Raw genomic sequence first — 26,936 nt, 5'->3', positions numbered from 1 at the left:
TCTGTAATTAAAATAGAGGTAGCTTCTCTAGCATTGGGTGGAGAAGCCTTTCTCATTTTATATCCAACACACACACACACACACACACACACACAGAGTGGACCCCTCTGAGAATATCATTTTAAAGTCTGCGCACATGTGCAGTAAGGGGATCTCTTCTCTGTGAATAGTTCCATGAGTGCTGACAGATTTGCACAGTTGTATAACTGCCCTACAATCTTATTTGCTTTGCTGTTACCAACGTATCTGTGTTGGTGTATATCCTCAAAAAGATGGATCTGCTTCATTGTTTTTATTTGATGCGTGGTGTTCCAGCAGGTGGATGCAAGCTCATTTATTTTACAGGTGGAAGATTTTTTTTTCCACACATGTCCATAGCATTTGTCCTGAGGCCAGAGGACAGAGACACCTGCTTCTGCCTGCTCACACAGCATTTCAGCACGGGAGGGGCTCCTAGGCTGCCTGGCTTGTTCGCTTACCCTGCTGCACATGTGTGGAGTACAATCTAGTCCAGCAGAATGCCAGGGAGTAGGGGTTGGGGCGGTTCTAGTTACATGAGTTCTTCTGGTAAAGGAGTTAGGCCCTTCTGTGTTTCTTCCTTGACAGTTGAAAACCTTTCAGGGTCCAGTTTCTTGCTTTCTTGCATATAAACATGTCCAGTTCATAACATGATAAAGCCAGAAGCAGTTTCTGAGTTGATCAAGTCAGCCTCTTGTAATAGAACCTGATGTTTTATTTAATTGCTTGGTGAGTTGGAATTGTGCCTTCTATTGGTCTGTGACCACTGCTGAGAATTTGATAGGAGATGGGTGGAGTCTATACTGACTCTAGGATGCATTTAAGCTGTATTTCTTAAGTGAAATCTTCTCTGATACAAGAATTTGCCTTGTGGTCCCCTTTGTTTGGTCATTTAATGATGATGATGATGATGATGATGATGATGATTTGCACTAGGGATTGAACCCAAGGACACTTTAACACTGAGCTACATCCCCAGCCCTCTTCTGTCTCCCTTTCCCCCTCCCTCCCTCCTTCCCTCCCTCTCTCTTTCTCTGTTTCCTTCTTTCTTTCTCTCTCTTTCTTTCTACAGGGTACCAGGGATTGAGCTCAGGGGCACTCAACCACTGAATCACATTCCCAGCTCCATTTTGTATTTTATTTAGAGACAGGGTCTCACTGAATTGTTTAGCACCTTGGTGTTGCTGAGGCTGGCTTTGAACTCCTGATCCTCCTGCCTCAGCTGAGCTGCTAGGATAACAGGCATATGCCACCGCTACCAGCCACTCTTTTCATTTTTTTAATTTGAAATAGGTCTTGCTAAGTTGCTGAGGGTTTCACTAAGTTGCTGAGGCTGGCCTTACACTTGCTATCCTCCTGCCTCTCAGCCTCCTGAGTCACTGGGATTACAGGTGTGTCCTACTGCAGTTGGCTAGATTTTTTAAAAAACACACAATTAGCCTAAAGATCTTGCAAGTTGTTTTTACTTGGATTTTTTAAAAAAAATATTAATGTGGATAGACACAATATCTTTATTTATTTATATATGGTGCTGAGGATTGAACCCAGTGCCTCATGCGTGCTAGGTAAGTGCTCTACCACTGAGCCACAACCCCAGTCCCTGTCACTTTGCTTTTTTTTAATCCTTCCAGAACAAACTTTTCAATGGTTGCTTTTTCTTTTCACTGGGATTACAGCAGAGTTAGCATTGTATTTCCTAGTCTAACATCTACATGATGTCACTATTTTCCAACGCTTCATATCTTTGGTATTGAGGGTAAACCTTTCATCACTGAGCATGTTCCGTGGGCTCTCCCATGAACTCACTGGAGAGATCTGAAGGAGACATAGGGAACATGCGTTTTAAAGTTCCTCATCCTCACCCAGGCTCAGTACTGTTTGAGCACTACTTCTTACAAGACTCATAATGTATTTCTGGGTACTAAATCTTAAGTTCTGTGATGTGAACATTGGTGGCTTTTATTCGATTTAGTATGTTTGTCCAGTTGATGGGCCCATTTGGCCATGGAGACTGAGAAATATAGGAATAATTGAATATTCTGCAGTATCTCAGGCTTCCTCAGGCACCTCTGCCTGAGTGAGGTTAGAACAGAGTCCCTGGGTAATAAGGACACTGTTTCATGAACTCAGTTGGCTCCCTGTTATTGCAGAACCTCTGCCACAGGGCCAGGTGGCTGCTTGTATCCTGGCACCACTGCCATTTCTATCTGGTGGGGCCCCTCCTCCAGGGACACCATGTCTGACGTGGCGTAGTACCTCTATGGGGCATCACCTGCACACCTGCCCGCTACCATTCTGAAGCCAAAACCATGTGGTGGTCATTGGTCCCCTTGGAACACTTTGCTACTCTTTAAAAGTCTCATAGAAGGAGCAACAAAGCAGTACAACTTAACACCATGTTGGTTTATGTAAGATTTTTGTGGAATGTTTTTATTCACAGCCTCTGATCTCCCAGGAATGGGGAGAAGAGTGGAGGATCATGAGGTGGTGAGGTTTCTTAATCGGGTCCTTGTCAACAGCTGCCATACACTTTCAGAATCTTTCCTGTCTTCTGATGAACAATTTCAAATTAAAGCACATTTCTTTTTTTTCTTTTTTTTATTGGTTGTTCACAACATTACAAAGCTCTTGACATATCATATTTCATACATTAGATTGAAGTGGGTTATGAACTCCCAATTTTACCCCAAATGCAGATTGCAGAATCATGTCCGTTATACATCCACAATTTTACATAATGCCCTATTAGTAACTGTTGTATTCTGCTACCTTTCCTATCCCCTACTATCCCCCCTCCCCTTCCCTCACATCTTCTCTCTCTACCCCATCTACTGTAATTCATTTCTCTCCTTGTTTATTTTCCCATTCCCCTCACAACCTCTTATATGTAATTTTGTATAGCAATGAGGGTCTCCCTTCATTTCCATGCAATTTCCCTTTTCTCTCCCTTTCCCTCCCATCTCATGTCTCCGTTTAATGTTAATCTTTTCTTCCTGCTCTTCCTCCCTGCTCTGTTCATAGTTGCTCTCATTATATCAAAGAAGACATTTGGTATTTGTTTTTTAGGGATTGGCTAGCTTCACTAAGCATAATCTGCTCTAGTGCCATCCATTTCCCTGCAAATTCCATGATTTTGTCATTTTTTAGTGCTGCGTAATATTCCATGGTGTATAGATGCTACATTTTTTTTTATCCATTCATCTATTGAAGGGCATCTGGGTTGGTTCCACAGTCTAGCTATTGTGAATTATGCTGCTATGAATATGGATGTGGCAGTATCCCTGTAGCATGCTCTTTTAAGGTCTTCAGGGAATAGTCTGAGAAGGGCAATAGCAGGGTCAAATGGTGGTTCCATTCCCAGCTTTCCCAGGAATCTCCAGACTGCTTTCTAAATTGGCCGCACCAATTTGCAGTCCCACCAGCAATGTACAAGTGTACCCTTTTCCCTGCATCCTCTCCAGCACTTATTGTTGTTGGACTTCTTAATGGCTGCCAATCTTACTGGGGTGAAATGGTATCTTAGGGTGGTTTTCATTTGCATTTCTCTGACTGCTAGAGATGGTGAGCATTTTTTCATGTACTTGTTGATTGATTGTATGTTCTCCTCTGAGAAGTGTCTGTTTAGGTCCTTGGCCCATTTGTTGATTGGGTTATTTGTTATCTTATTGTCTAATTTTTTGAGTTTAAAGCACATTTCTTGAATCAACTATATTCTCCTTATGAGGAGTGCTTTTTTGGGAGGTTTTCCAGTCCTCTAAGAAAACACACTGATGTCAGGAGCACCCCACAGGTTCATGAGACACACCGGGACGGGGCAGTGTCCCAGCAGCTGTTGGAGTTGGCAGGATGTAGGGAGGAGGTCCTCCTCACTCCCGCCTCAGAAGCTAATTACTTTTTTTTTTTTTTTTTTGCTACTAAAATAGAACTCCTTAGTGAAAAAAATCATAAAAACAAATCTTAAATAAGAATGAGCTTTCTGTAATCTTTTAAAAAAGAAAATGCAAGATTACACAGATTTCACCAAAAAACTTAAAATGGCTTTTGATACCTTTTAAGTTGAACTCCTGCTAAATTTAACTCTGGGCTTCTACCAGACCAAAGGTATAAAATCTGCTCTGAATGTCTTTCTCCCACAGGAAGCACGCTCCAGGGCTATCTTGAGAAGACTGCTTTTAAACACCTGCGGGAAGCCCTAACCACAGGAAGGCAGAGCTGTCTTCCTCTGCCCTTCTCATTTTCACAGGAGCACAGTCTATTGGACTTGGTTATGTTTGGTCCTGATTGATTTTAAATCCGCAAACTGAAAACTGAAAACATGACAGTGGTGTAAGATGCATCTAAACATTAACATTCAAGGAAAAATATCAGTTCCCTATCAGCTCAGTCCCCCTTGTGCTGACTTGGTGGGGTCATCACCAAACGATGGTTGCAAGTTGGTACATAAAACAAATTAAATAGACATGGTCCCTGCTCCGTGGTTCCCTGGCTCAGATTCCCTCTTGCCCTGTACCATTGCCAGTGCTCTTTCTTCTTCATCTTTACTTTTATTATTTTTTTAGGAGCTCCATAAGTCTTCCCAGGACCCTTGTTTCCCAGGGGCTTACAAGTCGAAACGAATAGAAATCTGGAGGCTGTTAACCTCTTTGAAACAAATCCATTGATTATGTGTGCTATGTCTGTCTCCAGTAGCGTGCAGGGTTCAGGGCTGAACAGGGAGGAGGGAATTGATTCATGGAAACTTCCTTGCTTGCAGTAGGAGTTTGAAGAGGATGGTTTGAGCTGCTGTCGTTGTGATGAGAGGAGAGGAGGTGGTTTTTGCAGGGAGCGTGGCTTGGTCGAAGCTTCCAAGGCAGGAGGTGTCAGGGATGTTGACAGGTGATCCCCGAGGTGCCAGGGTAACAGAGTTTGATCTATGTCTGTGGCTCTTTTAACACTTTCTGTTTCCTGTTATCTGATTTAAAGCCTGGAGGTCTTTTGAGTGACTCTTCAGATGCTTAACTTTATTTACAGAGACTGAAAAAAGTAGATGCTTAGACAGGTAGAATCCTGCAGCTTTCGTAGACAACAAATCTGGGTCTTGGGTTTTTGCAATTTTGTTTCTTTGCTTAGACAAAAATTTCCTTCCTTTTTTTCCCAGTCCCCTGATCTGATCCCACTAAAGTATTCTTCACTCGGCTACCATGGGTATCTTTTAAGAACACAGGTCTGTTTTTTGCTTAAAACTTGCAGTGGCTCCCCATTTCCCGCAGGAGCAAGGCCAAGCCCCGTGCTGACTTTACAGGGTCTGGCTCCTGATTTCTTCCCTCTCAGACCCACTCTCCTACTCCGTGTCCAGACTGTACAAAGGCACTTTGGATTCCTCCATGGTCCCAGGGTTTCTTTCATATTCAGGTCTGTGCCCACACAGTTTCCTCTGCTCAAAACACTTTTGCAGCCCACGCCCATCTCTTCCCTTTGCTCTCATCACCTCTCTGGACAACCTTTTCTAACACCTTTTCCTGTTTCCATGCTGCTCCCGAGGCATGCTGGGTTTGCACGCTTGGAGGCATTCACCACGTTATATTTGTCTGTTTGCTCATTGTTCGCCTACTTTATACTCCAATCTCAAATCACAGGGGCTTTTTGTTTGCTTGTGAATTCTCACTGTGCTTTGACACCTGGGGGGCATGTGCTAAATATTTTTGGATGGAAAGTTGCCAATCTTACTTTTCAGCTCACTATAGAGCATGATAAACCGACAGGTTTGGGCCTAGCCATCTGTGCCTGCCCACTTAACTGTGGCTGTACCTCCACTGCCCATTTTACCACTGGATACCAGGATGCAAACAAGTCTTGCAGGAATCACATGAGATTATGACATACAAGCAGCTTCAGCCTTGACTTTTTGAACAGCCAGGTATAGCAAAGCTGTTTGAGCACAAGCTAGACCCGAAGTTTGACAGACCTTGAACCCAATATTACTTTAAGAGCCAGGGACAGATTGATCATTTGATAGTTGAGACAAATATGCCCCAGGGACAAAGTAAAGCTGTCTTTGACAGTTTCTTTTTTCTGTTTGTTCCTAATTGACACCCTACCTATCTTTTCATATGTTCACTCTCTATAGAATCCAAATTCTATTGTGTGCAGAGAATAATGAGAACTGCTGTCTGGAGCAGGTGTAGTGGTGACGTGCCTGTGGTCCCAGCTACTCAAGCAGAGGGAGGAATTCTAGAGCCTGGGTAACACAGCAAGACTCTGTCTCAAAAGAACTATTACGTCTTTCCCCATTATTGGCAGGAAAAAGGGCTTCACATTCACTATTCTGAAACGAAAGACACTATTTTTTTTTTTTTTTTTGCAGCTAGACCCTAATATGTAACCAGCTTCCAGCTAATTATTCTCCAATCATCACCCATTTGATACACAGGAAAGTTAGATATTCCAAGGTACATTAAAAAAAAAAAACTTAAAAAGTGAGGTGGGCAATTAATATTCACTTTAAAATTTACCCTGCCTTTCATTTGTGGGCTCCACTGTTTTTTTCTCCCATTAGGAAGTACACCCTCTGCCCACTGGAACTTGTAAAGCCTAGAACTGGGGTCAGTGAGCTGTGGTTGTATCCAGGATCTCAAGAGGATGAGCAACCCTCCCTGTGGCCTAGCTGACCATGGAACCCAAGGCCACCAGGGGGGCACCTCCAGCAGTGCTCTCAGGTTTTGTAGCCCTATCATTGCCACACCAAACTTACCAAAGCCTGGGTCAGAAAGACAATGGAGATGGAGGATCGCCTGCCCCAGACGGCCTGTCTCCCCTGCGGAGGACAGCTTTCAAAATTTTGCCTGCGGTCAAGTACTCCCACACGTTTTCCTCTTCCTTTTTTTAAAATACAGAAATGTCAGGAGCAAGTCCAGTATACCTGACAGATGAAAGTGGAGCTTCTCTGATGGAAGCCAGGATAATAGGTTGGGTGGGGACAGGAGGGAAGGGTCCTGCCCTCCAGCTCCCTTGCTTTGTGAAGAGGCCAGACAGGAGCTGCTTTATAGAGCTACACTCTGGAATATGAGATGAGAAACAGCTCAGACTGCAGGATCTTGCTAAGGACATTTCCTCTTCTCCTACAGCGTCCTTTCTAAAAGGATTAATGGAAGAAATTACAGACAGCTCTTGCTTTCAGGAATCATTATGCTTGTTGATTTTTTTAATATATTTATTTTTTTAATTTTTCGGTGGACACAATATCTTTGTTTTATTTTTATGTGGTGCTGAGGATTGAACCCAGCGCCCCACGCATGCCAGGCCAGCGCGCTACCCCTTGAGCCAGCCACATCCCCAGCCCCGCTTGTTGATTTTTTAATAAGTGGTTGGTTTATGTTTTATCTTACGGAGGTCATGACTATCTCATGGAGGCCTTTGGCCCTGGCTGCTACACAGCCTTAAGCTGATTTCATAAGCCTCCTCTGGCAGTTTCTTAGGCTTGCCCTGCACAGATTCTACAAACTCTAGAAACCAAGTCAGGAACCTGGGTATGATTTCTACCTCATTTTCCTTTGCCCCTGATTTTCACTTCATTTTGATTGAATTGTCTTACACTGTGATGTACACTACCTCAAATCCTTTCTGGAACAAAACAGAAGAAAAATGAACACATCCATGAATAAATATATTTTAAAAAATAACTAAGCCAGATAGCTGTCAGATCTGACTGTGCTTACCTTGTTGGGGTGGAATCCATCTACGGGTTCAATGAGCTGCCAGGGCTGTCCACCTCTCCTCCGCCACTCCTCTATGACTACAGGACACACAACCAGAGGGTTACAGATGCCCTTCCACAAAGGTCAATGCTGAGGGCAAGGACCGAATGAGATGTCATCAGGACTGCCCCCTCCTTCCCAGGCCATGGCAGCCTCTGAGCTGTTGTCTTGGGCTGGGATCTTTTGGGACAGAAATGATCTTTCCATGGAGTGATTTTCTTCTTCTAACTCCAAAAGAGAATGTGTGAGCTTGCTGGAATGAATGTGATTTGTGTAGCTGGGAATGCAGGGGAAAAAGGGAACTCTAAAATATTCAGTGATTTAAGTCCACTTCATTTTTCAGTGGACAGGAGCACAGCAGTGCAGGGAGGGAAATTTAGCATTTTGTGAACATCTCCTTTCCCAGGCTGCCATTTGCAGACACTGCCTCCATGTGTCAAGCCATCACCTTGAACAATCCTACAGCATGTCAGAAATATAATTACATAAAATTATCTCAACATCACTTTTAGAGAGAGTGTGGCTATAGAGAAAATATTATGAGCCCCAAAGTGATGAAAAGCAATAAAACTGTCCTTCAACAAGGATGAGAGACCAAAAATGTCAGTTGCTCCAAGGCAACGGTGCAATTAACGCTGTGTTGTACCATCACTTAGCCAGTAAGAACTCCTGAAGGAAATTCCAAATCCCTAGAGAACCTCCAAGGAGACTTGTGCTTCCTGTCTGGTCATCGCCCTTGCTTTCCTGGTGTCCAGTGAGGGCAGAAGACACAGCTAAGATTCCTCTGGTTCTTTTCTCTTCATCCCCCAGAAAATGCAGGGCAGAGGTCTGTCCCTCTTTTTCTCCCCCTATTACTCCAGGGAAGGATGGAGATTCTATCCGGAGCTTTGACTGGACAAGGGAAGCTAGACTTTCCCAGGGCTGAATCAGTTAGAACTCAATTGCTTCTGCAGTTACTCTGGATACTACAGCTTGCTTTCCTCACTTATTACCCAATCTCTGTCCCCGGAGAGGCTGCAGTTAATGTTGCCCTTCTCAGAGTTTAGGAAGAAATTCGTGCCACTGCTTTGGAGTCCTGTACACTGGACCATCAGTCCCTGTTAACTTATTTCCTGGTAGAATGGCCACCACTGAACAGCTTTTGCATGATATGCTTCTGGGTGTTATTGGAGGTTGATAGAAGAAGCAACTCTTGGTAAGTGGGCTTTGCATTTCTTACAAAACTGAGCTAGCTGTCTACTGTGTCACTGTGTCATGAGGTGTCCTCCACATGGAGCCTCAAGGGAGCAATTGCTTCACACTGATAAATGCCCCCCTCTCTCAAGGAATGGTATGCATCTGCTCTTCTGATAGGAAGCTCAGAGCTGTCTTGACACATTTGTTCCACTAGGTCAGCTTGCAGCCCTCAACAATTTCTTTCCTGCTGTGGCCATAGTATCCTGTAAAAAGCAGAGTCTCAGAGAAGTTTATCTGCCTCAGTCTCCAGTTTGCCTGGCCAGAGTTCTGCTGTTTTGGGGTCATCACCTTGAAATCAGACTTTCTGTTTCAGGTACAATATGTCTGCTCTGCCATTTCCTCTGTATCTCGCATTTCAAAACTCATGTGTGGATCCCAGATTGCCCTCCCTGGTCACAATGCTGGCTTTGTATGCTCTGTGACCCTGTTCTAGCCCATTCCTGGCTCTGACTGACTCATATACCATGACATTAACTTATGCTTATTTTAAACTCTTTGTTCTCTCTCTTGCCTGGCAGAAGATAGACCAGTTTCCTCCTCATCTATTGGGTCTTGCTTTTCTAGGTTTTTATTTTTTATTTTTGATACTGGGGATTGAACCCAGGGGCACTTTACCACTGAGCCACATCCTAGTCCATTTTACTTTGTTAAGACAGGATCTCACTAAGTTGCTTAAGGCCTTTCTAAGTTGCTAGGCTGGCTTTGAACTCGCAATCCTCCTGCCTCAGCCTCCCAAATCTCTAGGATTATAGGCAAGTGCCACCATGTCTGGCTCCTGCTTTTTTTATTTTCTAACTTTATGTTGATTCTTCATTGGAGCCACCTCCATGCTAAACGTCCAACAGGCTTCCCTTAAAGGAGAGCCAGGCATTTAGAAGGGATTTTGCAAATATGGAGCCAAAGTCAATTCTCTGTAGCCCCATTGATGTCCTTTGTGATCTCAAGGTATTTGTCTCCTCCTCTCTCCTTGCAGTCCCACAAAAATCAACAAGGATGGGGACAGGCCCTATCCGGGTCAGATGTCGTCCCCTCAACCCCTCAGACTTCAGAGGTAACATTGCTTCCATGTGCCTGTATTCCTTTCTACTTCCCCCAAGTTGTCAATGAGATTTTTATCCCTTTCCTGCATCCTTCTTTATTTCTGATATTTTTTATTATGCCATATAGATGTCATCAGAAGAATGAATAAAAGAAAATTCCAACAAGATGTGGAATGGCCTGAATGTTTGTGTCCCTCCCAAATTCCTATGTTGAAATCCTTGATCTCCCCTCCTCCATGATTAGGAAGTGGCCTCTGGGATGTAATTAGGCCATGATGGTGGAGCCATCATGAATGGGGACCCTTCCTGCCATGTGAGGATACAAGGAGGAGTTGGCAGCCTGCAACCTAGAAGAGCACTGTCACCAGAGCCCAACCACGTGGCACCTTGAGATTGTGCTTTCCTCCTCCAGAAGTGTGAGAAATAGAGCTCTGTTGTTTATAAGCCATTCATTGTATGGCCCTTTATTACAGTGGCCTAAGATAGAGCCCCCTGATGCTGTTCATCAGGGGGCTCTGATGAACAGCTGTGTTTACAAGATTAGCCAGTGGGAACTCAGCCCCATCAAGACCTCAGATAGAATCAGCTGAAGAGTTGCAAAGCACTGGATGGAGAAGACCCAGGCAGAGGCATCTTGTTTTTAAATAGATATACAGCAAGTCATGGAGCGGACCAGGTCCACTTAGTGTCCTATGGCCCAGTGGAGTGGGAAGTGTCACACAAGACTTTTTGACTCTCTATGTTTATAGAGAAGGTTGAGTGACAAGTTCAATTGCAACCTGTCAAAATTCAGAAAAGAATTATAGTGATCAGGAGACTTAGAAACTCCAGAGTGGAAAGCAGATTTGGGCCTGTGAAGGAAACACAGCTTAAGCCCAGGTTGTGTTCCATGAGAGGGAGGTTTACTTGGAGCCTGGTATGAAAAAAGGTCAGATTTGCTTATACACGAGTTTTCTCCAATGTGATTCAGTTTTGGCAATGTGATTAGTTTATTCTAAGCTTTTTTTTTTTCCATTTTGAGTTTTCCAAATTTGAATTTTGAAGTGTCCATATTTGAATTTTATGTGTTTTACTAACTGCCAAACTAAAAACTATGGTCCTTAGAGAAAGGGAGAGGTGTTGATAGATAACTCTAAGGAACAGCATGATTCAACCATCAGTGATGATTTTCAAAATGAGAAGAGATGGTCAATCCCTTCTGCTTCCTATGCAGGCTTGAGCAATTCCATAATTGTGGAAGTAATGAAAAAAAAAAACCTCAGGAATAAAAGCATAAAGAGAAGGGAAAGGATATTTACTTGCCATGTTTTGCCAGGGAGCAGCTGTATACCCTAGGTGGGGTCAGTGGGAGAGGGCTGCTTTTTAGCATCACCAAACTTGAATATCAATGATAGCCCATTCTTCCTTACCAGGAAGCTTATTCCTGACTCTAAATCTCTCTCCTCTATATCAGTAGCCACTATGAGGGAGTCTAGCCTTCAGAAAAATCTAACTTGTCATATAAAATAATACAATGAGTATTGAAAGAAAATGCCATGAGGTTACCAAGGCTACAATAAGTCCATTCACAGTGGAAAATATCATTTTCTCTGTGTCTGTGAAGGCAGTATTGGTCACCACATAGGAATAGACGTCAGGACTGTAAAATTTAAAGGTAGTCTTAGAAACTCATAGTCACGAGTATAAGGTTTTATTGGTACTTTGAGTATTCCTAGGCAGAATGATACTTTACCAAAAAAAAAAAAAATCTCAGGGTGAAATTCTACTTTCTCAGGAGAAATGCAATAGCAGACAGTGGTCTTTATTTCTTTTCTGATTGATTTCAGAGCAGGAGGGCCATTCAATCCAGGATAACATAGTAAGTCGGTCAGTTTCCTTCCTATCCAGAACCATCATTCAAAATGAATTGCTAATCGTTCTTCAGAAGACATGAATTAAAATGGAAAGATCATGGACCATCTGTTGGGATTTGGTGCGTGATATGTCTTTATCTGTAAAGTCAGAGGAAGTCTGCTAATGAATGACCAGCTTTTCAAAGATGTGATGGAGACGGCAGAGGAAGGCTCACAAGGCACTTGGGGGCTCTGATGAACAGCAACACTAGCAGGCATTTTAAGGAACTGGTTAACACGGAGTCACTGGCTGGTCTTACAGAAGTATCCAGGGGAATGGGAAACCAAAGACAAGATTTACTTGGACTGAGTTGTCTTGGAAGCTGAGGGCAGCTGGAGGTATATTTAAAGTGTTGGTGTAAAAATGGCCCTATCAGCCAGCTGGCATTTCCTTTCCCTTTCTGGAGAGGTGCGATACAAAGAAAAAGGACATCACCTGCTCAAGTTGGCATTTCCTGAAGGCAGAAAAAGTTGCTTCCTATGCTTAGTTCACAACCCATTAGAAAAGGAGTCAGCAAAAGATAAAAAATAATCTTTGGAGATGAGCAATCATCTTTTCAGTGCTGGACCGAGGCTGTCAGAGTGAAGAACAAATAGGTCTTATGCCTACCCTCAAGTGACAGGGGTCCTCAACAGCAATTCGCTCGGTCACCAGGATGTGAAATTGGGAATTTCGGTGTCATGAGAAATGAGTATATTTGTGATGCAATAGTCAGCTCAAATAGAGTACTGAAATGAGAAGAGGGGTTTTCATGGGACTATTAAGACTGCATATTTAATAAGTGACTTTACCGAGTTTTTAATTCTGATAGAGAGTACAATGATAAAAAGCCACATTTCTACCATATCTTCCTCAAAGTGACTCAATGAATTCTCAGCATGAATGGTGATGGGAGGTAGGCTGGATATTGAAAGAGAATTAACATGTATCACCTGGGAGAATGCAGGAGCTGCTTTATAAATGCCGATGGTGGAGGCAGTGGGAGATGCCGGCTAACAGCCACTGAGTCCTTAGACTTGACAAGCTTTGGTCTCACTTCATCCTCACATAAACCCTATGGTTTAGTTACTGCTACTTTACATAAAAAGAAACAAAATTTGAGTGTTTTTTTAGTTTGCTTAAGGGTACAGAGCTTCTTTGCCTGAACTGGGATAAGAACACAAATGTAAATTCTGGGCTTTTTCTATAACAGCACATTACACCCACATGAGGTGGATTTCCAGGTTAATGTGCTGTTCATACTGAAAAGTTACCCACAGAAATGGATCTGAGTGGATGATCCCCGCACTTGAAATGTTAGCATATCAAGCTCCAAATGCCCTTACTTGGGCTTAAGTCAAGTCATTACCTCAATTCCTGAAAACTAGATAAAAATTCTAGCTTTTTCAGAGGTAGACATGGTGGCACCCATCCAATCAATGTGGGCTGCCGCACCAGAAGTTTATGAAGGCAAGTCTAGAGCACCGTGTGTCCACTCTCCTGTTCATTCTGCCCATGTATCCTCCCCAGTGGGGTGCCTACTAACTTCACATAGAGAAGATGAAGAAGGTCCTGTACCAGAACCGAATCTTCAGTTATTTATTTTTAACAGATGGCAGGAGATTGCAAAATAAGAAATTCCTTGAACTGTGGATGGGAATTTTTAAGCACGGAGAAATACCTGGGAAATTGCAATCATGTTGATGAAGAATATTCAGTTCAATTTAACTGAGATATCTATTTTTGTTCTGCATTTATTGTTGCCATGAAGACAGGAAAGAGCTGGCAAGGCTTTGTTTCCAAGCTTTCTAGTTCACCACTGGAATGCTGTGTCACAGATAAAGCTCTTTTTTCTCTCTATATTCTCTTGGAGATAATTCTGTTTGGTTGACAATGATATTCCAAGCATCTACACAGCTCTTGGCACAGAGAAGACACAGTTAAAAAAAAAATCTGATGATTAAATGACTAAGCTCTTAATCTTGGGGTAGGAGACCTATATATAGATGACCTGAAGATTGTGATTAGGAAGATCTGGAGTGAAGCCTGCCTTCACATTGGCTCCCAGGTGGCATTCATTTTGCTCATCCCAAACCACATATGGAGTGGGAAAGGCATGACTATGGTACTCTCTCCTGGGAACAGGTTATGTAGCACAAGCATAGCATTTATGAGCATGACACATTTCATATAATTATCACAAAGATTGTTAGGTAGATACGGCATCCCCACTTCCAGGTCTAGAAAGGGGCAGTTAGAGTTGTTCAGAGAATTGCCTACCATTTCATAGATAATAAATGACAGGGCCAGCGATCACCCTGAAAAATATAAAAGTCCCATGTGAATGTTAGACAATATTATATTTTTAATAACTTTATCTATATTCAAGGTTGGTGATGATCAAAGATCACTTGGTGGTGCATTTGTTTATACCAGGAATTCATTAACCAGTCTTTAACTCTGCATTTTAATGAGAGGTTATTTATCAAAATGTCTCTCCCCATGAGAGAAATGTGTATTATGCAGGCAGGAAATCTAGTTAAGGGAGATCAGTCTTGTTGAAAAGATGTTCAGAGTTGAAGTACTAGGGTCTGAAATGCACAATGTGTCAACTAATGTAATATTTGATAATTCATGATGGCCATCTGCTCTATCCCAGATGCTTGGGCTGGAGGGGCTGGTGGGGGGGGATAGAGATGATAAACTCTGGATAAGAAATCTTCCACCCTTTGCATACATTGTAAAGCTTTTCATTAGCATCATCTCAGCTGGCAGTCAATCAACAGGGGGCTTTCTCTTGTATAAAAATTGCTTAGCAATAAAAATGAATCTGGAAGGATTACAATCAATAAATAATACTTTTTTCAGAGTCAAGATGTAAAGGATAAATCCATAGCTCTAATAATCATGCCTGTTTTTGTGGGGCCTCTCACTAGTGGACAGAACACTCAAAAAGAAACTTGATATTCTTTCTAGAAAGTTGGGCTGTAGGTTGTTTATTTCCCCCCACACAAACTCTTTGGTTCCTCCCTTAGTGATTCTGATGAGGTTGAGGTTGAGTTTCATCCTGATTGGGGCCTGGGAATCTGCACTGCAACTGAGTCCCTAAGTAATCTTTTGTCCCACTGTGAGGGGTATTGTCTTACCCCTCACTTCTGGTACACCCATCATTAGCCTGTAGGTAAGAAGGACATTGCTGAATTGGTAAGAACAGGTTAGGTGATTCCATGAGTTCCAAGACTCCAAGTCCAATGCTCTCTCCAAGGATTGGTTCTATTCCTTTCAGAATTCTGAAGCGACGGCAAAAGTCAGATGGCAGTCATCAAAGATACAAACAATAATTCATACTGCAGAGGATGTGGAGGAAAAAGAATCCTTTTACACTGTTGGTGGGACTGTACAACCACCACTGAAATCAGTACGGAGGTTCCTCAAAAGACTAGAAATGGAACCAACATATGACCCAGCTATATCACTCCTTGGTATTTACCCTAAAGAACTGAAGTCAGCATACTATAGCAATACATGCATACCCATGTTTACAGCAGCACAATTCACAATAGCCAAACTATGGAACCAGTTCTTCAGTGAATGAATGGATAAAGAAAATGTGTCATATATACACAATGGAGTTTTAAACCTACCATAAAGAAAAATGAAATTATGTCATTTGCAGAAAAATGGATAGAACTTGAGGCTATTATGTTAGGCAAAATAAGGCAAGCTTAGAAGGCCATTTTCTCTCATGTGTGGAAGCTAGAAAGAAAAAAGGAAAAGAAAAGTGGAGGGGGAACGGTATCTCATGAAAACCAAAGAGGAATCAGTTAAAAAAAAAAAAAAAAGGGACAAATAGGGGAAGTGCTGAGAAGTGCTATTGGCCAGATTACATTGTTATATTGTGTGCATGTATGAAGACATAACAACACATCCCACCATTACGCACAGCTATAATGCACCAATAAAAACTGTGGTAAGAGGAATAAAAAAGGAAAAAAATAAAGTGATGAAGGAATGCTGAGCCCCAGCCCATTCAGAAAGAGTCACATGCATTATCCTTTTACAATATGGAGAGCTACTAGTGAAAGAATGGGCGGAAGTAACCCTGCCCAAACTGCTGCTTTATTAGCTCAGTGCCCTGGAAAGCTCTCCATTGCAGCTGCTGTGTTTGTTTTTTGTCAATACCAAAACCAAGCAACTTACTTTCTTGGAAGGCAAAATCCATGTAGAAAAGATTGAAGTTCATAAATTTCTCACTGGTCGCAATTTTTTTCAGTGTATTGGAGAGTTGTTCCGCTCTCTGAATAGGAGGGAAATAGGGAGAAGTCCATGACACCTAGACTTTGACTTTCATGAGATAATTCAGGCAGAAAAAAGAAATCGATCTTCCCCTCCCCATTCCACCTTCCTTTCTCCAAGCCACCAGCAAAGAACAGCTCTGCACATTACATTCTATTCATGTGCAAATGACCAGTGAGCATATGAAAAATGTTAGCATTCATTAGGAATCAAATCAGTGCAAATTAAAGCAATAAGATAACACTTTTCCCCCATGGGACTGGCATAGATGGGATGAAAACCTTGAGAACGTAAATGTCCAGGGCTAGATAGATGAGAATGCTGATTAGTTTCATCATTCTAGAAGCGATTTGATGATATGGGTCACATCCATAAACGTGGGCATGGCCTTTGACACAATAAATTTATAGGAATTTATCTTAAGGAAGTAGAGATGTCCTCACAACATACATCTTTATATGTATAATTGTTCATTGCAATGGTATTTATCATAGTAAAAACTGGAAACAACCCATATGTCAAACACCAAGGGATGCAATAAATCATGGTATATTCATAGGCTGTCTATTTTAAAATGGTTGTGTTATTATGATGTGAAGAAACAATATATAAAAATTGGAAAGCAGAAAAGAACATGTGTATTCTCATACTGTGTAGGCAAAACCCCAAATCTCTATTTATGGAAGTGATAATGAAAGACATATACACATAGTAACTTTGGGTGGTAAAATTTGGGGTGATTTTTGTTGTCGTGTATTTTCTTTGTGTATTTTTATGTTATTTGTATTTTAAAAAATTGAAATATTTTTATTTTTAAAAAAAGATTCAATAAATAGTTCACCATCCATGAAAGTAGTTCAAACCATTTTACTTGAACAATGGGTTCCCTCAGAGACATCAGGAGGCTCCTCATTGACCTCCAGAGAACTCCAGGGATACACAGGCCCAACCTTGCTCAGCTTTCCACTTCTATGACTATACATGGGGCATGCTGTGTGTGTGTGTGTGTGCACATGTGCATAGGGGAATGATACCGAGAGACACAGTGAGAGATCCAGACCCAGAGAGAGGCAGAGAGAGATAGGCCACCCCTGTCTCTTGGTGCCTCCGGCACTCTGGCAATTTGCTTTTGTTATTCATCATTGGCTTTTCATAATATTTCATATTAACACTTCTCACACTCTTGATGACCATCATGCTTCCAGATCCACCCCTAGTGAAAACTGCAACAAACAGAGGGACAGAATGATCCAAGATGGTCCCAAAAGACTGTGCCAGTCTTACCTCTGAAGTGAGAGTCCGGAGCGTCTTGTTGGAAGTCAACCAGCCACTGCAGGGGCTGACCTGAGAGCAGGAAAACACCCCTTTGATTAAAGGGGAGCAGCAGTGGGTAACAGGTGTGTGTGCGTGTGTGTGTGTGCGCGCGTGCGCGTGTTTGTGTGTGTGAGTGAGAATGTGTGATGTGGCCTTGCAGCAAGTGTCAGTGAGCTCACCTGGAGGCAGCCCAGGAAGGAGTAGAGCTGTGCGTAAGTCACATCTTTATTTAGCTGGCCTGGAAAACAGAGAGGTTGGACATGTTGTGTGTACTCACACATAGCAACACTTAGAGACATTCAGAGGTGCCTCGACACTGCCAACCGGACTTTCCCTGACTTGTCATTTATCACTGCCTCTAAAGTTCAAAGCCAGCCTCAGAAACTTGGCAAGGCCCTAAGCAACTCAGTGAGAACTTGCCTCTAAATAAAATATAAGAAAGGACTGGGGATGTGGCTCAGTGGTAAAGTGCTTCTGAGTTCAATGCCTGGTACCAAAAAAGAAGAAAAAAAAATTCCTTTCCTTTCCTTTGCTTTACTTCTTTCTGAGCCCCTAGAGATTCCAGGTTGGGGGAAGGGATTCTGAGGAGTTTACTTCCCATGGAGAGGTCTTGGCCTGGGCAGGGACAGGGCTGGATGGCTGGCCTTATCTAGACTCCAGAAGCACTCTGCAGAGCAGAAGCTTTCTCCTGGCAATGGTATGAAAGGCCAAGTTCCTGTGGGGCACAGGGAGCATTCCAGGTGGGAGCTAACTAACTCCTCCTTCCCAAGTTCACGAAACACTCAGGTCTGACCCAAGTGTCCCAAGCTAAATACCTGGCAGAACATTTTTTTTTTTTTTGTAAGTAGCACTCTGGTTTATCAGCACATTTTACACACACTTAGGCAATAGAATGTTTAAATCTACAGCAACGTAGAGGACACACTACTATCCAAAAGAGAAACAAACAAAACAGGGATGTCTGGCAGAACATTCTGAGTATCTGAAGCTCTGACCATGGAGAACCCTGAAGATGAACTGAAGGCCTCCCAATGTGGGTGGGATGGGGGAGGCCAGCACACATTGTCCCCTTCATGGCCCTGGATTGAGGTTTTCCCGGTGGGTATCTTATTGGAGCTCTAATTAGTACATATACCCTCTGCTTATCTGTGGGTGCAGGCTAAAGGGGTATATAAGAATGAAGGGAAAGTGTCATTTGGGGCCCATCCAGAACTTTTCTGAACATCAGCCATAGACCCAGAATCTGGGAGAGGGGTATTTCTCTTCTAATACTCCCCTCTCTCCCTCCTTCCATCTTACCCACCCCCATTAGGCAATCAACTTTAATGCTGTGGCAGACACATAAAATTTTCTACGCCCCCTCCCCAGTTCTCCGGGGTGAATGACGGATGCTGTATCCATTAACACTTCTCACACTCTTGAAAAAAAATCAAAGGAGATAATAGGCCCTATCTCTGAGTGAAGAGAAAGATTGAAGGTGATGGAACACAGCCTTATTTTTCACTTATACCTCGGATCAGTTAGACTGAAAGATAAATTCCACTTGCTTGTCATAGAGGAAAAATATATTCTCTGTGTGAGTGAGTGAATCTCAGGACCAGAAAGCCATAGACTTATTACTGCTATTAAAGTCACAATGACCCGCCAGCTCTCTCTTCAGCACAGAGCTCTGCATCTTCACATTTAAATGACTCCCAAGCCACTAGCTTCATCGCATTGGCCCAACATGGAGCCCTGAGCTCCTATCTTTCCCCAAGTCTCTGCTTTCACCCACTGAGGCTTCTTTGCCTTCTCCTTTCCCTGCCCCTTTTGGATTTTTGCAATTTGCCCCTTCCTCTGTGTTCCAGCCTGTCTCAACCCAGTGCAGCCCCACTGCAGTGAATGAGGCCTGCAGCTTCCACTCCCACCCTGGCCCTCTGTGCGTCTCAGTGACTTTTCCCCTGGGGCAACTGCCTCTGAGCAGCAGCCTTGTTTCTGACTCGCCTTTGCTTTGGTACCTTCTGCCATCTTGGGACTGGGGCCTCCTGATGAACCGTAAGTGGCTTTGCTAAGGCTCTGACACCTTGCTGGGTCCTGATGTATTCCTGGCTATAAGGGATGGCCTGCATCTCTTTGCTCAATGGCTGAGGTGTCTCCATACCAAAAGGAGGTGGCATCTCATGCCTGACCACAAGTAATGATCCTGGACCCTCCCTACCTGCTCCGTTAAGCGTGATAGCTTTGACATCCAGAGGGACTGGAGTTTGTCCTGTTCTGAGGACACTGGAGATCAAACCACTGAATGCTCCAGTCACAGCCTGGCTCCAACCTATCTTACTCACCTGTCCCTGCTGTCCTACTCCTATAGCCCAAGGTCCCAGGTACCTTGGGATGAGACCAAGATATATTGTACATGGAAAGAGGTTCTGTCTGTGACTCCCGCATCAGATAGTCAATCTAGTTAAGAAAGCTGATCAAGAATGCTCAGGAATAGGGGCAAGATTAGAGGGACTGTCACATTGTCCAGAAATTATCTGTGTGTGTGTGTGTGTGTGTGCGCGCGCGTGCCTGCAAATGTGCGTGTGTTAGGGAGCAGTGAACTGGCCCAATGGCTGCCATATGTTCTCTCTGAAGATTAAAAGAAGTGTTCTACTCTGGCTGGCTAGAAGGAGCAGTTTGTGTCTCAGTAATTTGTAAGTTCTTGAGGACAGAATCTGATATTCGTTTAATGCTGGGAATGTAATTGAAATCTTAGATACTATAAAAGCTTAGTACCAGGGAAGATCAGTCATACCTCCATGAAATACCATCTAAATGTATTAAACTACATTAATTCAGACTGGGAGAAAGCTGGTAATGTAGTATAAACTACAAGGAATTTTAAAAGACGTTGGTTTCAAGTGGAGGAGTAGTGGGGGCAAGATTGACTTGCTGATTTATGGCAGAGGCCCTTCAGGGAAGGCTCACGTGCAGACTTCTTGGTAAACAGCAGACCCTGAATCTCAGTCACACTCGAACCTTCTGAACAACTTCTAGAATGCCGATAGCTTGTACTGCTGACCTTGGCACTGGTGCTTGTCGCTGTCGGGATCTATACGCTCTCTCCCCAGCGGAGCTGTCTTTTCTCACTCATTTGAGGACAAGGACTCCATCTTATGTCATCTTTTTGTCATGGACTTCAGACCTATTTCTAGAATGACTATCTTCCTCTTATACCATAGCTGAGAGGACTTATGACTGGTCAAGCTTGACTTTTCTTAAAAGCTCTATGCAAGTAGAATCCTAATATGTGACTTGCTGTCTGGCAACTCCTCACAAAGACAATAAGGAGTTCTCCCCAGGAATTTCAGTTATTGGTGGAGATCGTGGGGTTGTCCCAGCTCTTGGCAGCTAGTCATTGACTGGTCGACTCCTAAACATGGCTGGAAAGGAGAGACACTAGGAGGGGTCCACCACTCCCGCCTCCCTGTCAGGAGGAAGATGGGAACCCACTCTTGTTCTGAGCCTCCATCCCATGCTACTCAATGCTGTGGCATTTAACCTTTGCAGAATGCTCAGGCTGTGTTCTGCCTGACCTGTGCAGGGGGAAGGGAGGAAGTAGAGAATGTGTCATTGACCAGGGGTTCTGTCCCTACCCCTCTGCTGTCTAAACTCTCCTAATCCTTAAGAGGTGGTTAAGGTCAAGTCCAGAGACCCATCACTATGCTTCTAGGCTCAGATATAGAAATGATTAGAACCCCACCCCCAACCATTGTTTTTTGCTGTGCACAAGTCTTGGCACAGTGCCCCAGGAGTTGGGTTCCAGTGTTTGGCTGTTGATTAGGATGTGATCTGCTCAGTCGTGGAGAGTGACCAAAGCTGGAGGCTGGTTCCTCTTTAACTCTGCTTCAAGGCTGGCTCATGTCCAGTGAGAATGGAGATGCAGAGGTTGAGTTTGAAGTGAGAGTAGCAGAAAGGGACAGCTGGTTCACAGTCCTTCCTTCAAAGCTCTCATCTTATGTGAGTTGTGAGCCCTGCCAAAGGAGGACTGGGAAGGCTGCAAGAATCTCACCTACCTCCCCAGTCTTTCTAGGAAGGACCCTGATGCTTCTTCGAGAAATTTATAACTTATTTCCCATGGCAACCAGGCAGCAGGGATAATTTGGGATGTGAATAATTACTTAAACATATTAAACAAATTGTAGATGATTTCAGCCTTTTCCTTAATTGGATTTTTTTTTCAAAACTAGGCTTTATATAGAAAACACTTGTTTCACCTTTTCCTTATTCCTCTTTTGGGTGGTGAGATGCCACTCATGATTAGTGGCCAGAAAGAGGCTAAAATTTCTCACTGTTGGTGCTACTGACATTCTTGGTTGTGGGGGGCTGTCTTGTATATTTCAGGATGTGCAGCAACATCCCTCAAGTCTACATCTTAAATGCTACTAGTAATCTTCCCTCAATCCTCCATTGTGACATCAGGTGGGGCTGGGGGGACTGTTTCTGGTTGAGAACCTCTGGTTTAGAGAATCTGCAAAGGTAAACGATGAGTCTCCCAATCATTATTTTTTTCTTCCATCACTCCTTTCCAAATTGTAGGGAGTCATTATTATTTACTATTGTTAGATTATGTGAATCATGGAGTATCTGAAAGAACTTATGGAGGCTGGGCTTGCGGGTACATGACTTTAATCCCAGCAGTTCCGGGAGGCTGAGGCAGGAGGATTGTGAGTTCAAAGCCAGCCTCAGCTAAAGTGAAGTGCTAAGTAACTCAGTGAGACCCTGTTTCTAAATAAAATACAAAATAGGGCTGGGGATGTGGCTCAGTGGTTGAGGGCTCCTGAGTTCAATTTCTGGTCCCAAAATAAATAAATAAACAAACAAACAAATAATTATGGAGGTTATCTGACCAGAAGTTTTTTGGAAAGAGAATGGGATTTGAAATCAGAAAACCCAAAGTCAGTTCCCTTCTAGTGTGATGAAGTAAATTGACAGCACACGTCCCCTCCCCTAACTTCCCTTTTCCAAGCATTTCTTAGTATTAATGGAATCTGCTGGAGAGACTGTGATTTTCATATCTGTCGGCTCAGAGATGTTCTTAGCCTGCGTGATTGTCCTGAAGGCCTTCAAGGCAGCTCAAAGTGGGACAAAATTCTCCTGGGTGTGTTCACACTGTTGTTTCTAAGGGGCGAGGTCAAAATTGTGTGAACAGGCAGACTCTGCTTTCCTTAGGGGAAGTGGGAAGGTGTTCTGCTTGGATAATAGCGTGTGTGATGCACTTCAGGATGTCAAAAGGAAAATGACTTCATCCTCAGTGACAGGGAGTCAGAACGCAGAGAGGTACCATTTTTCCCCCAGTGAAGACTCTAGAGCCCTTTGAGAGCTGGCTAAAGGACACCTGCTCTTTTCTCACGTGAGCAGGGGTAGAATTTCCTGGGAGAGGAGGAGGGGAGGGGAGGGTGGCTTAACCAGGAGCTCTGGGAGGACAAGGGAAAATGGAAATAACCCAAAATCATATACGCAAGGGCAAGCTCTTGATAGCCTCAAGTGTGAAACCTCACTCTCCACCTCGATCTCTCAGAAAATCACTAAGGAATGTGTTACAGGTTTCGCCCTCTTAGTTGCTCCTCTGACTCATGAAGAAAGTGCTTAGATCTCCAGCACAGTTTAGCTTGGGTTGGTCTTGGAGGCAGGAAGGGTAATACGGGGAAGGACAGCCCCTTTCTCACTATTGCTGGACCCAGGTGCTATCAATTCAGGGCTGAGGGGAGGGAACCCAGGCCTCTCCTTGTAGATGCTCATCAGAGAGGATTGAGGCCACCACTCTCCAGCCCTCTTCCCTGTTTAATTTTCCTCCTTCGGTGCTTATCATTATTCAACATGCTTTTGGAGTCTTTTTCCCTTTGGAATATAAGCTTTATGTAGGCAGGAATTTAGAACTATCGTATTCATTGCTGGTTGTTCAGTACTTAGAACTGTGTCCTGGCACATAAAGGCACTTAATAGAGCTTTGAAAGGACATTCTCCCCTGAAATATAGAAAGCAGAGCCCTGAAACACCAGCTTAGTATTCAATGCGCTATGCAACATTTGGTGAGCTACCTAACCTCTCCAAGCCTTACCTGTTCCATCTATAAAATGGAATTCATTAGTAAAAACATCTACTTCACAGGGTTGTTTTAAGGATCAGCATATTCTCAGCAAGAGAAACAATAAGAGAGGTAAATAGGGAGCCTACATCCTGGGAACAAATTTTTACTCCTCACACTTCAGATAGAGCCCTAATATCCAGAGTATACAAAGAACTCAAAAAATTAGACAATAAGATAACAAATAACCCAATCAACAAATGGGCCAAGGACCTGAACAGACACTTCTCAGAGGAGGATATACAATCAATCAACAAGTACATGAAAAAATGCTCTCCATCTCTAGCAGTCAGAGAAATGCAAATCAAAACCACCCTAAGATACCATCTCACTCCAGTAAGATTGGCAGCCACTATGAAGTCAAACAACAACAAGTGCTGGCGAGGATGTGGAGAAAAGGGTACACTTGTACATTGCTGGTGGGACTGCAAATTGGTGCGGCCAATTTGGAAAGCAGTTTGGAGATTCCTGGGAAAGCTGGGAATGGAACCACCATTTGACCCTGCTATTGCCCTTCTCGGACTATTCCCTGAAGACCTTAAAAGAGCATGCTACAGGGATACTGCCACATCCATGTTCATAGCAGCACAATTCACAATAGCTAGACTGTGGAACCAACCCAGATGCCCTTCAATAGATGAATGGATAAAAAAAATGTGGCATCTATACACAATGGAGTACTATGCAGCAATAAAAAATGACAAAATCATGGAATTTGCAGGGAAATGGATGGCACTAGAGCAGATTATGCTTAGTGAAGCTAGCCAATCCCTAAACAACAAATACCAAATGTCTTCTTTGATATAATGAGAGCAACTATGAACAGAGCAGGGAGGAAGAGTAGGAAGAAAAGATTAACATTAAACAGAGACATGAGATGGCAGGGAAAGGGAGAGAAAAGGGAAATTGCATGGAAATGAAGGGAGACCCTCATTGCTATACAAAATTACATATAAGAGGTTGTGAGGGGAATGGGAAAATAAACAAGGAGAGAAATGAATTACAGTAGATGGGGTAGAGAGAGAAGATGGGAGGGGAGGGGAGGGGGGATAGTAGGGGATAGGAAAGGTAGCAGAATACAACAATTACTAATAGGGCATTATGTAAAATTGTGGATGTGTAACCGACGTGATTCTGCAATCTGCATTTGGGGTAAAATTGGGGGTTCATAACCCACTTCAATCTAATGTATGAAATATGATATGTCAAGAACTTTGTAATGTCGTGAACAACCAATAAAAAAAAAAGAGAAAAGACATGCTAAATAGAGAGACCTCTGAAAAAATCAATTCTGCCAGTTTCTTGATCTCAGACTTGTAACCCCTAAAACTTTAAGGAAATAAATATCTGTTATTTAAACTAAAAAAAAAAAGATCAGCATATCAGCTCTTTCTAATGTCAATGATAGCACTTTTATATTGTCCGTACAGTATCTGGAGTGGTAAAGCTGCATTAGAAGTTTCTAAGGACTTTAAAGTCTTTCAGAGTCTGCAAGAGAGATGTAGATATAGGGAGTTAGCAGCCCAGAGGTATGTGGTCTACAGAGTTCTAAAAAACTAGAAGGCACATGAAGGCACCCACACTGAAGTTGGGAAAAATCCCTCTCTGACTCAGGACTTTCTGTCTCCTGTTTGAACTTCTTCAGTTCATCCTACATTTTGCCTCTGTCAAAAGAGTTTCCTGACTTAAACTGTTATTTTCAAATTTTCCTAATTCTTCATGAACTGCTTCTGCCCTTTCTGGCTTTGAATCTGACTCTGCCCACCTTTGGAGAGTGACTCTCAGATGCTGCACAAGAGGGCTCGTCTCCTTCATCCATTCCACCTCACGTTCTGTACTAGCATTTTAGGCATCATCCTATAAGGTTTTGATCATATGTACATCGGACCATGTATACACTGACATTGTTGAAGAGTAAAAAGTATTTGCAAACCAATACCGAGAGGATGATATCTGTTGTGCAAATTATCCCAGAGAAATGTGCCATCTGGCAAGCCATATAAAATGACATGGCTGCCATTGGGCAGGTGGGAATTTAGATACTTCAGAGTCTGCATGACATTGGAGTACAGCTTCTCAGGAGTGGTCATTCTTGGAACTGGGTCAGTCTGCCTGTTGGTGGAAGAAACAAAGAATGTCTTAGTTGATTTTAAGGAGCAATGCATGCAAATACAAGATAACACACACACCCATAATGTGGTTATTTGTTCTATTTTTTATTTTTTTGAAAAATGTTTCTGGCTTTCCATCTTTTTGGCACATAATCAAATTGCACCCCCTAACACCTTTGTGGGTGGGTATATCATGTGATCAGTTCTGGCCAATGAGTTGTGAGCAGTTTGGTGGTGTGAGAGCCTCTAAAATGGTCTTTTTCTTTGCCACAGCTATGGGCAATATTGTAGAGAGCTGCCTTACCAATCTGAGTCCTGGAGCAGAGTTCTTCCATAATATCTGATGGACATGTGCAAGGGTAAAATAAATGTTGCTTTATGTTACTAAGATTTTAGGGGATGTTTGTTTCTGTAACATAGACTCACCTATCCTGACTTAGACTAGTTAATGAAACCAAAGGGGTCTGGCATTGCTTATGATTTGTTTGACACTTCAAGTTCTGAAACTTGGTCTTGAAAACTTGGCACACATGTATCACGATTAGAAAAACAGAACCTCACTGAGAAATGAAGTTATATTATGTATCTACACTGTATATTTTTTTTTTTTTTTGGTACTAGAGGTTGAACCCAGGAGCACTAAACCACTGAGCCGCATCCACAGCTCTTGTTTATATTTTATTTAGAGAAAGGGCCTTGTTAAATTTCTTAGGGCCTTGCTAAGTTGCTGAGGCTAGCTTTGAATAACAATCTTCCTGCCTCAGTCTCCTCAGCTAGGATTATGGGCCTGCACCACCATACCTAGCTTCATGTTAGATCTTCTTTTTTATTCTTTTAGTTTCTATACTGAATTTGAACTTTAGTGCTTGTCTTGTTAGATGCTATATCCCTGCAACTCTATTTGCCAATCATTCATTTTATACCACTGTCTGTCTTTATATAGTAGTGGTGGTGCTGTGCTCTACAGAAGATATTCTAATTTTCAAATTATATTTTTCTCTTCTTATTTCATAAAAGTTAGTAAAGTAGGAAAAGAAGGAGCTGGAAGTAGTTATAAGAAGGACAGGCCTAAGATCAAAGCACTTAAGACAGTGGCAAGACAAAAGTTAGTAGGCAGTGTATGTGACTGTACCAATGACACAAGACAGGTATTTTCAAGGTGGAAATCAGAAGTAAATTACAAATCTATAGCCTCATTTAGACAGTAGAG

At 42.8% G+C, this 26,936-nt stretch overlaps 1 protein-coding gene across 1 annotated transcript in view; it reads right to left on the bottom strand.

The window, feature by feature from the left end:
• The window catches only part of AOAH (acyloxyacyl hydrolase), a 223,752-nt gene that overhangs the window by 2,822 nt on the left and 193,994 nt on the right, over positions 1 to 26,936 (bottom strand). The window contains exons 16-20 of the mRNA XM_081285694.1: positions 25,555 to 25,727; positions 17,689 to 17,747; positions 17,480 to 17,539; positions 16,100 to 16,196; positions 7,713 to 7,789 (exon numbers count right to left, since the gene is read on the bottom strand). Of these exons, the coding sequence (XP_081141820.1) occupies positions 7,713 to 7,789; positions 16,100 to 16,196; positions 17,480 to 17,539; positions 17,689 to 17,747; positions 25,555 to 25,727 (466 nt within the window). The remainder of the gene's footprint in view (positions 1 to 7,712; positions 7,790 to 16,099; positions 16,197 to 17,479; positions 17,540 to 17,688; positions 17,748 to 25,554; positions 25,728 to 26,936) is intronic.

This window comes from Spermophilus citellus (assembly GCF_964194105.1).
Source record: "Spermophilus citellus genome assembly, chromosome: 3".
NCBI classification, from domain to species: Eukaryota; Metazoa; Chordata; class Mammalia; order Rodentia; family Sciuridae; genus Spermophilus; species Spermophilus citellus.
Note: the sequence above shows the minus strand (reverse complement) of the source record. Positions and strands in the feature narration are given on the sequence as shown.